Genomic DNA, 11,361 nt, shown 5'->3' with positions numbered 1-11,361 from the left:
CGCGCGAGACCCAGGCCCGCCGTCGGGACCAGCACGGGCCAGAGGGAGGGGAAGCACTCTGGAAAGTGATTGGAAGTGTGGATCAGCTCTCAGCCGGAAAGGGGCTGCCGCCGTCCGCAGGCTCGGCGCCAGGGCCGCGCGAGGAAACCGGAAGTCAGGCCCGAGGGAGCTGGGAGGGCGTTAGCGAAGGCAGGTTCGGTCGTGGGGGTGGGGAAGTGCAGGAGTGGCGCGCGGGGTACTACATGTCCCGTGAGCCTCCGCGGCGGGACGGGGCGGGGCCGCGCGGCGCCAGGAGGCGGAGGCGAAGGCGGAGTGGAGATAGGTAAGAGCGTTACCAGCCACCTTGTCTGTTAGGCCGAGGGACCCCTTCAGGGGCGCTCTCTAGTGCGTCTTTTTCACTCAGTGTCCTTTTTGGGGGTACCTGGGCCGTGTGGTGCGTGCTGGCTCGGCTCAGTAGCGCTCTTACAGGCTTACGAGCTGACGTGGCTGGGGACTGGGAAGTCTGTTAGAAGCCGTTCCTCTGTAGCCTCTGTTTTCTAAACTAGTTGCAAGCCCTCAGGCGATCACTTGAGGCACAAGCTCGACGAATTGCGTAGGGGTCTATAGTTATTCACAAACGACACTGCGACTTCTAGCACACTGCTCAATTTATGGAATGAGAGACAGGGAGAAGATGCCAAAGTATTGGAGTTGCGCCCGGCTTCCCTGGAGTTGCCACCACCTTGGTTATTTCTAGATGATAGACAGTCCCTAGCTGTGGAGTCACAAGTAGTTGATTAATTACAATCACTGAATGTCGCAGCCAGATGGAACCCCTGTAGCTCTAAGGTATTATTGGTCAAATAAACAAGGAACAATAATTATAGAAAATTTAACGTCACTAACCGCCAATTAGCAATACGGACATTACTCACCACCTCCTTAAAGTATTATTTTGTCATCTGCCCCCTTAACTATCAGCCCAACTGTCAGCCCAATAGGATGGATTTCACTCCAGGGTTTATGTGAAAATTCGTTTTTATTGTTGTTGAGCCTCTCTTTTTTGGTTTAGATTTAAGTGAAAATTTATAGCTGTTAGGAACAAAGACCACAAGTTGAAGTTTTATGATATTTTAAAAAATACTTAGAAATCTGTGTTAATGTTATCGTTGAGAAAGGAAACGATTTACTTCGATTTACTGGGCTGGAGAATGGAAGAGAGCAGTGTTTTTAATATTTTGAGCAAGTATCCGTCCTTAACTTTTTTGATTGCCTCCATGATGCATTTTGAGAATTTTCAATTTAAAACAACCATTAGGTGTATGTTTTCACAAGTAGAGTTTTGCAGAATGCTAGCAAAATTGGTTGAGGCATCACAAGTTATCAGAAATAAAGTGGTAACCTGGTTTTTAATTTGAAGGTGTAGAAATATTTTTGAATGTTCACAATTTAAAATAATTTAAGAATTGTTGAAAAGGCAGGGGACATCATTTTTATCTTTCTAAGTAAGTAAAGATAAAATGTTGTCATAAATCATTATTTTGAAGTTTATCTGGTGAGACAGTCAATTTTTGTTTTACAGTGCACACTACACAATGGGTTTATTAACATATAATGGGTTTATTAAGAAATGTATTTGCTTAACCAGGATGTACAAATTTTATTATTTTAGTCAAGTAAAACATCTTAATTTTTCTTTTTAGGTTGTAGAACCCCTGCTAGATTATGACAAAATATAATCCATATAGTCATTGGATTTAGCTGCAAATGGTCACTTTCCACCCTGTGTCTGCTTCAATTAACTTTAGCAAATAAAATAAATTATTAGAGAAAACTTGTTACACAGTTCATATATAATCATGTATTAAAGGTTTACTATCAGGGAAAGACCTCTGATAAGTTAATTAAAAGATACAGTCTTGATAAGGACATTTTATAGGAAAAGAGAATGGTTAGATAATTGTTAAGCTCTAAGAAAGAAAAGAATTTAGGGGTCCCAAATGATAATCTTAACTGATAGCCAACTAGTTATGAGTGGTTGGTTTTCCAGAGCATCTTGATTCCATTGAAATTTATTGGAACTTTGCTTAGGGATTTTTTTCAGGAATTTTCATATTTTCCCAAGAGGGAGTTGTGAATTACATCATCTAAAAAGCTGTCTCCAAGGCCAAGTTTGGGACAGTTTCTTTTCTTTTAAATCATTACGTTTTTTGTAGCTACAAATTCAATCTGAAATTTTCAAAACAAGTCACTGCTTTAAAAATATATATATCTTTTTTAGAATGGCTGTTTTGGACTGAATTGAACACTCTTGACACCAGGCACTTTAAAAATTGTCCTGTCTACATCTTGTCACTCATTATTAAAAAAAAAAAAAAAGATATTACAAAAGCCCCTTCTCCACTTTTTTCCACCCGGTACACCAACTCCAAGATCTAGATGTTCTCCATCAGGGAAAGGGCTCCTGAAGGACATGATACTGGCGAGACTGGGTTCCCTTTTTCACTGAATTAGATTGGCCTTCAAAGCAATATCTTAACAAAGAATATGGGCCCTGGTACTTTTTTCTTATTTTTAGGTAATAAGGTGCATTTTTAGAGCTTCAAATCTTAGGCAACATGTAAAAATAATGAAAACCCCCCTTTTTTTTTCTTAAATGAGGACTTTGTCTATATCTGAGCTGTGAAGAATATTTACAGTAAAAAGAAACAGTAAGTGCAATTTTTAAGAAAAATTTTTAAGTGAATTTCTGATTAGTGATTTAAATTGTATATTTAATTTGATTAATATCATTACCTCAGGGGTCATGTTTTCTGTTTCTTTGTTGTATATTCTGAGGACTGCTTTGGTGCACCCTGGATAGATGTGGCTCTTTATTGTCAGAGGAAGAAGACTTAGTATGTCAATACCACTAAATTGAAATGGCAGTGTCTGTCTTTTCATATTCATATCAGCTTCAGTGTCATTCCATCGGTGTTGTTTCAGAAACTTCTTCCTTTCTTTTCCTCACGTATCACATGTCCAGGTTACTATCTTTAGGGTATGAGAATAGTTTTAGTGGCAAGGATAAAAATGATTTCAAGAATACTACCAAAAATAAAACCTGGTATTTGGGCATACACAGTTGTCTTCCCTGTTTTCCCTGTACTTTCTCCCTCTCCCCTCTCCTTTGTCTCCTTACCCCTCCTTTCCCTCTATCTCAGATGTATGCACGCGCACACACACACACACACACACACACACACAGAGAATGAGAGGGAGAGAATTATGTATGCCTTACAGTGCATGACTTCTGTTAAACTGTGTGTATCCAAACCTGTGTGCATCTTAAACCAGCAGTCTCTGAACTGGGCAACATATATCCTTTACCCTTAACCTTGAGAGGAACATAAAGGCTTTCGGGGCAGGGGGTGGTGGTTATATAGTTAAGGATAGTTTAGAGTATTAATTCTCACGTTGTCAACTTGCATGTATTCATTCCTAAGATTGATCTTCCTCAGAGTGTACTGAACTAGACATCTTTTTGCTTTCCTCTTTAGCAGTTGTCCCTCTCTCACCGACAAATATGGGGATACCTTATCTGACCTAAATCTTGATAGTGGTGTTTAGAAAGTGAATAACTGTAATGACTGAGTAGTTAACTCTTTTGCAAAATTGGTGAGTTACAGTTGCTTTAGAAAATAATTGCAGAAGGACCAAATTGGGTTATCAGCTGATCATTAAAAATAATTTTTGAAGCATACCCCTATGTGATTTTTGGTATATAACTTATGAGTTCACACAAATGATTATTGCTATAACCAGAAATCATTACACTCCCAAATGTTTGGAATGGAAGAATAAAATATAAAAATAGCATTAACCCAAATTCTGTTTCTTTCTAGCAATAAGTAGTATTTATTTTTGGGTACATGGCCTAATGAGGGAGGGGGCAGAAGGTCCTGTCCATTTTTTTTATGACATGCGTTTCCAATAAAAGCTTTTTATATTTTATAGGCCAGGCTCAGTGGCTCATGCCTGTAATTCCAGCACTTTGGGAGGCTGAGATGGGCCTATCACCTAAGGTCAGGAGTTAAAGACCAGCCTGGCCAACATGGCGAAACTCCATCTCTACTAAAATACAAAAATTACCCAGACATGGTGGCTCACTCCTGTAGTCCCAGCCACCTGGGGAGGCTCAGGCATGAGAATTGCTTAAACTCAGGAAGCAGAGGCCGCAGTGAACTGATATTGCACCACTGCACTCCAGCCTGGGTGACAGACCAAGACTCTGTCTCAAAAAAAAAAAAAAAAAATCCTTTTTATATTTTATAATAATTATAATTTGTTATATGTTTAATACTCATCGAAAGTGTTGTAGTAATTTAATGAGGACACAGTATTAGAACTTATGTTCTTGGAAATTTTAAAATTTACTTTTTTTGTTTAGGGAAGTATGATAGGGTGATCAATTTAAAATATTTTGAAACACTAGAATACATTATATTGGGATAAGCTAATGTGGAGGAAGTGAGATGGAAATATGAATTCAGGGAAAAGAGGCATGATATCGAGTTCCCAGCTGCTAAAGGAGAGCTTGTTCATGTAATTTTCAAAAAGATGCATGATGGTAGATTTTAAATTACCATGGCATTTACATTTCATTTATAAAAGAAATTATGACTTTGACTCCAGCAGAAAGTTGGGTCCTAGACATGCAATCTGTGTTTCACTAAGAACTTTTTGACTTAAAAATTGGAATTGGTTGCTGACAGAGCTTGCTATAGGAATTGGTTGCTGACAGAGCTTTTTTGTTTGTTTGTTTGTTTTTCCAAATAAAACATGAGTGCCATAATTGTCTGCACAATGACAAAATGCAGTGATTTTTCTGGCAGAAACATGGTGAAGAAAAATTAATGGTCCTAGAAAGCCCTTGACATGAAAAATCATAGGGAGAAGAAATGTGAGACCAACCAAAAGCAGAACAGCAACAGAGGAGGTTGGTAGATTGTAAGAGAAGACTCAGTAGAGGGAATCCTATACTTCTTATTAAATGAAGTAAGATAAACCCTCCTCAGAGGCTTTGTGGTTATACTTTTTTGCTATTTGAGATATGAATTTGTTCATTTATTCAGTATTTGACAAATTATTGAGCACTTATCATGTCCCAGACACTGTTTTAGGCACTGGGATGAAATAGTCAAAATGGCTTTTTTAAAGTACAAGGAGGTAAAACGTATTAGAGAAGCCAGTCACATTGACAAAGAGCTGTGTGAAATTTAACATGATAAGAAATTCTATTTCATGCGGATATCACCACTGATCCCACAGAGATACAAACTATCATTAGAGAATACTATAAACACCTTTACGCAAATAAACTAGAAAATCTAGAAGAAATGGATAAATTCCCTGACACATACACCCTCCCAAGACTAAACCAGGAAGAAGTTGAATCCCTGAATAGACCAATAACAGGCTCTGAAATTGAGGCAATAAAGAGCCTACCAATGAAAAAAAAAGTCTAGAACCAGACGGATTCACAGCCGAATTCTACCAGAGGTACAAAGAGGAGTTGGTACCATTCCTTCTGAAACTATTCCAATGAATAGAAAAAGAGGGAATCCTCCCTAACTCATTTTATGAGGCCAGCATCATCCTGATACCAAAGCGTGGCAGAGACACAACAAAAAGAGAGAATTTTAGACCAATATTCCTGATGAACATCGATGCAAAAATCCTCAATAAAAGACTGGCAACCCGAATCCAGCAGCACATCGAAAAGCTTATCCACCATGATCAAGTGGGCTTCATCCCTAGGAGGCAAGGCTGGTTCAACATACGCAAATCAATAAACATAATCCATCATATAAACAGAACCAAAGACAAAAACCACATGATTATCTCAACAGATGCAGAAAAGGCCTTTGACAAAATTCAAAAACCCTTCGTGCTAAAAACTCAATAAATTAGGTATTGATAGGACATATCTCAAAATAATAAGAGCTATTTATGACAAACCCACAGCCATACTGAATGGGCAAAAATTGGAAACATTCCCTTTGAAAACTGGCACAAGACAGGGATGCCTTCTCTCACCACTCTTGTTCAACATAGTGTTGGAAGTTCTGGCCGGGGCAATCAGGCAGGAGAAAGAAAGAAAGGGTATTCAATTAGGAAAAGTGGAAGTCAAATTGTCCCTGTTTGCAGATGACGTGATTGTATATTTAGAAAACCCCATCGTCTCAGCCCAAAATCTCCTTAAGCTGACAAGCAACTTCAGCAAAGTCTCAGGATACAAAATCAATGTGCAAAAATCACAAGCATTCCTATACATCAATAACAGACAAACAGCCAAATCATGAGTGAACTCCCATTCACAATTGCTTCAAAGAGAATAAAATACCTAGGAATCCAACTTACAAGGGACATGAAGGACCTCTTCAAGGAGAATTACAAACCACTGCTCAATGAAATAAAAGAGGACACAAACAAATGGAAGAACATTCCATGCTCATGGAGAGGAAGAATCAATATTGTGAAAATGGCCATACTGCCCAAAGTAATTTATAGGTTCAATGCCATCCCCATCAAGCTACCAATGACTTTCTTCACAGAATTGGAAAAAACTAAAGTTCATATGGAACCAAAAAGTCCGCATTGCCAAGTCAATCCTAAGCCAAAACAACAAAGCTTGAGGCATCATGCTACCTCACTTCAAATTATACTACAAGGCTGCAGTAACCAAAACAGCATGGTACTGGTACCAAAACAGAGATGTAGACCAATGGAACAGAACAGAGCCCTCAGAAATAATACCACACATCTACAACCATCTGATCTTTGACAAACCTGACAAAAACAAGAAATGGGGAAAGGATTCCCTATTTAATAAATGGTGCTGGGAAAACTGGCTAGCCATATGTAAAAGCTGAAACTGGATCTCTTCCTTACACCTTACACAAAAATTAATTCAAGTTGGACTAAAGATTTAAATGTCAGTCCTAAAACCATAAAAACCCTAGAAGAAAACCTAGGCAATACCATTCAGGACATAGGCATGGGCAAGGACTTCATGTCTGAAACACCAAAAGCAATGGCAACAAAAGCCAAAATTGACAAGTGGGATCTAATTAAACTAAAGAGCTTCTGCACAGCGTAACAAACTACCATCAGAGTGAACAGGCAACCTACAGAATGGGAGAAAATTTTTACAATCTACTCATCTGACAAAGGGCTAATATCCAGAATCGACAAAGAACTTAAACAAATTTACAAGAAAAAAATCAAACAACCCTATCAAAAAGTGGGCGAAGTATATGAACAGACAGTTCTCAAAAGAAGACATTTATGCAGCCAACAGACACGTGAAAAAATGCTCATCATCACTGGCCATCAGAGAAATGCAAATCAAAACCACAATGAGATAGCATCTCACACCGGTTAGAGTGGCAATCATTAAAAAGTCAGGAAACAGCAGGTGCTGGAGAGGATGTGGAGCAATAGGAACACTTTTACACTGTTGCTGGGACTGTAAACTAGTTCAACCGTTGTGGAAGACAGTGTGGCGATTCCTCAAGGATCTAGAAGTAGAAACACTATTTGACCCAGCCATCCCATTACTGCATATATACCCAAAGGATTATAAATCATGCTACTATAAAGACACATGCACACGTATGTTTATTGCGGCACTATTCACAATAGCAAAGACTTGGAACTAACCCAAATGTCCATCAGTGATAGACTGGATGAGGAAAATGTGTCACATATGCACCATGGAATACTATGTAGCCATAAAAAGTTATGAGCTCATATCCTTTGTAGGGACAGGGATGAAGCTGGAAACTATCATTCTCAGCAAGGACAGAAAACCAAACACCACATGTTCTCACTCATAGGCGGGAATTGAACAATGAGAACACTTGGACATAGGGTAGGAACACTACACACCACGGCCTGTCGTTGGGTGGGAGAAGGGGGGAAGGATAGCATTAGGAGATATACCTAATGTAAATGACAAGTTAATGGGTGCAGCACACCAACATGGCACACATATACATATGTAACAAACCTGCACGTTGTGCACATGTACCCTAGAACTTAAAGTATAATTGAAAAAAAAAGAAAAAAATAAATTCCCTTTCATTTTTTTTTGCCAATAGTTTCTATATGTGCCTATAAAGAAAAAAAATCAGTTTTTTTCCTACTTAAAATGGGAAGAGAAGAATAAATAATTCTGTTTTGAGGCTTTCATTTACATTATAAAAACCAGGAAGACAAAGCAATTATTCAGAGGAGAGCCATTTTATAAAGCTACAAATAAATAATAATGAAAGGATGACATTAAAGTTCATTAAGATCTATAGAAGGAAGTTAAGCTACATTTTTCAAATAGATTATGTAGCAAAGGAGAAGGAAAACGTCCAATCTCACAACTCACACAATACAGAAGTGAAATTTTTGATTTGGTGTGATGGTTAATTTTATGTGTCAACTTGAAGGTGTGCTGTGGGCTGCCCATGTATTTGGTTAAACATTATTTTTGGGATGTTTTTGAGTGTCTCTGAATAAGATTAGCATTTGAATAGTAGGTGGAGTAAAGCAGATTGCTCTCCACATTGTGAGTGCGCAGCATCATCCAATCCAGTGAGGGCTTGACTAGAACCAAAGGTAGACGAAGAGAGAGTTCGTGCTCTCTCTGCTTGAATATTTGAGCTGGGACATAAGTTTTCTGCCTGTGGACTAGAATTTATAGCATTGGCTCTTCTGTTTTGCAAGCCTTTAGACCTATACTGAATTATACCACTGACTCTCCTTGTTCTCTAGCTTATATATGACAGATCATGGGAGTTTACCTCCATAATTGCATAGGCCAATTATATAGATATAATATATAGTTGGTATCTATTATATATATACACACATATAATATATAGCAGGTATATATTATATATATAATATATATATATATATCCATACATATATATCTGTACATCCTATTGGTTCTGTTTCTCTACAGAACCCTGACTAATATACTTTGTACTAATTACAAAATTAGATATAGTTTCCTAGAGTAAAGATAAAGACTTTGAATTGCCTATGAATCAGTACTCAAGTGATTCTTAAGTCTCCCTCAAAAATGTGTTATTTATTCACTGAAATTACCTTATTAATTATTTACTCTTGATAGTCATTCTATATCGTTCCCTTTTGGCTTTAATAATCCCTTCCCTCATCCCACAGTCAAATCTGTTCACCTAGTTTTATGGATTTTACTCCTTAGCTGTCTGAACTATTGCAATAGTTTTCATTTAAAAAGTTTTTTTCTTCCAACACATTCTTTATATTCATTTCAAAGTGATCTTTATAAACTGTAAGTGTTATCATTATACTTCTCTTAAATTCCTGAAATGACTCCTTAACATTTTTTAAAAGGACCTTCTTAATATAGCCGAGCCTCTTTCTCCACCAGCTCTTACAAATACTGCCAACGTAGGCACTGAAATTGGATAACTTTACACACTTAAAAGATTTTCATTCAAGTGACTCTGATTATTCTTTTACAGTATTTAATGTCTTAGATTATCATTGATATTATAAAAATAATTGTCAAATTCTCAGAGAATTGGAGAACCCCAGGAAAACTCTCTAACATCAGTTTGAAAATTATGGATCTGGTTCTCACGTGTTTGTCCTTGATGAAAACATATTTTCAAGGGAATCTTATATGTCTGGATAAGGAATTTTACTAGAACATGTTGAGTCTTAAATTTATTTGGAATATGTACCAATAAAGCATCATCACTTATTCAACATCAAGTGTTGTGTAGTAGAATTCAAAGCAACACATTCCCTTTGTACTCAAAATAGAAAGGTTTTTCTCCATAGACCATCCAAAACTAAGAATTCTCAATGTTCTCTGAAATCTTCATAATAGATTAGATTGCTATCTGAGTATTATGGTCAGAAGTTGGAGGAGGAATTTATATCTTATTTTACCCTCCCCCAGCCAACAATCCTTTTTCTGAAATAATTCAAATTTTCTGTTTGAAAACTGTTTTGTTTTCCTAACAATTTAATGTATTTATTGTCTGAAGTGAGATAATGTGTACAAATACCTGTGCTAGATAACAAGTTTAAAGATCAGAGAAAAGACAGAAAACTGTTACTTCCCAGAAATACTTAACTGTACATTGAGAAAGTCACTGATATGTTGAATCTAGTAACTGAGGTGATGGCTCAAAATTAAGTAATTGAGTTTTAGAAGCCAGATTATCCTTTACTTGTATTTTTAAGTTTGAGTCTTAATACTATATTGGATGAAAGTGGAAATGGTCAGATCTGCCACCCAAATTGTCGTGTATTTTAAATTCAGGATTTATTAGTAACAGAAATATGATTTAAAATTATTTGTAACATTTACATTTGTGAAAAATATAACTGTTTTTTGACAATAAGTATTGTATTCATTAAGTTTGAACATTTTTCTATTTTGGTCAATATTTTCTTATGAAGATACAAAACAGTATAAAGAGTCTAAGACAATTAAAATTTTTTCTATGCAACGAAGCAGAAGACAACTAGGATTTTCTTGTAGAGCTAACTTACTTGACAAAAATATGCATGAGAGTGTCTTTGATTTCATGGGTAAAAATAGTAGCTTGAGTTGAAGAAAAGAGAAAAAGGCCTAGAGAAAAATATGTATCTTAACATTAAATGAATTACCAGAATACTTCGTAATCCTTACTTTGTAAAGATAAATTAACAACAAAAAAAGTTTGAAAGTTTATAAATGATTTTCATCCTTACAAAAACTGTAGAACAAGTTATTCATTTTTTTTAGGAGAGAAAAAGCTATAGCGCAATCAGGAAATTATCAACTATAAAATGTAGCATTAGGTGTATTTATGAGATATGTTCATGAAACATTCCCATATGTAAGAGGTAATTAAAGATAGTGTCTTTTTTTCCCCCTACACATCATAGATTATGATCGTCCCATCTTCTCTTGGCTAAGCTTTTGAAAACTTAAATATTGATTATAATTCATAATTTCATTTGGTCACTTCTCATGTTTTAATAAGAAATTTTAGAAAAAATTAGAAATCATTGAAATTTATTTGTTTTGCTAACAGGATGATATGTTTAAAACCAAATATATCAGTAATTACATTAAATGTAAGTAGACTACTCAGAACAAAGTTGTCACTTTGGATTAAGAAAAATCATTGTGTACTGATTATAAGAGATACATGGGAAAGAGTGAAGGAACAGAAAATATTAATAATGTGTACATTAAAGTAGCTTGGTATAATTATAGGAAGATGAAACAAAGCAGACTTTCAGGAAAAAAAGTATTACTTCCACCAGAAGATAAAACAATTCTGGCCGGGCGCGATG

The 11,361-nt window shown here is 36.4% G+C and overlaps 1 protein-coding gene across 1 annotated transcript in view; it reads left to right on the top strand.

Annotated features, from left to right (window-relative positions):
* The first annotated feature begins 209 nt into the window (after positions 1-209).
* The window catches only part of ZCWPW2 (zinc finger CW-type and PWWP domain containing 2), a 175,441-nt gene continuing 164,289 nt past the window's right edge, over positions 210-11,361 (top strand). Inside the window, exon 1 of the mRNA XM_032162248.2 lies at positions 210-322. Within this exon, the coding sequence (XP_032018139.1) occupies positions 243-322 (80 nt within the window). The 5' untranslated portion in view covers positions 210-242. The remainder of the gene's footprint in view (positions 323-11,361) is intronic.

The sequence above is a fragment of the Hylobates moloch genome, unplaced genomic scaffold, assembly GCF_009828535.3.
Source record: "Hylobates moloch isolate HMO894 unplaced genomic scaffold, HMol_V3 SCAFFOLD_8, whole genome shotgun sequence".
In the NCBI taxonomy this organism is placed as follows: domain Eukaryota; kingdom Metazoa; phylum Chordata; class Mammalia; order Primates; family Hylobatidae; genus Hylobates; species Hylobates moloch.
The sequence above is the reverse complement of the archived record's forward strand: the minus strand, read 5'-3'. Positions and strand labels throughout refer to the sequence as shown.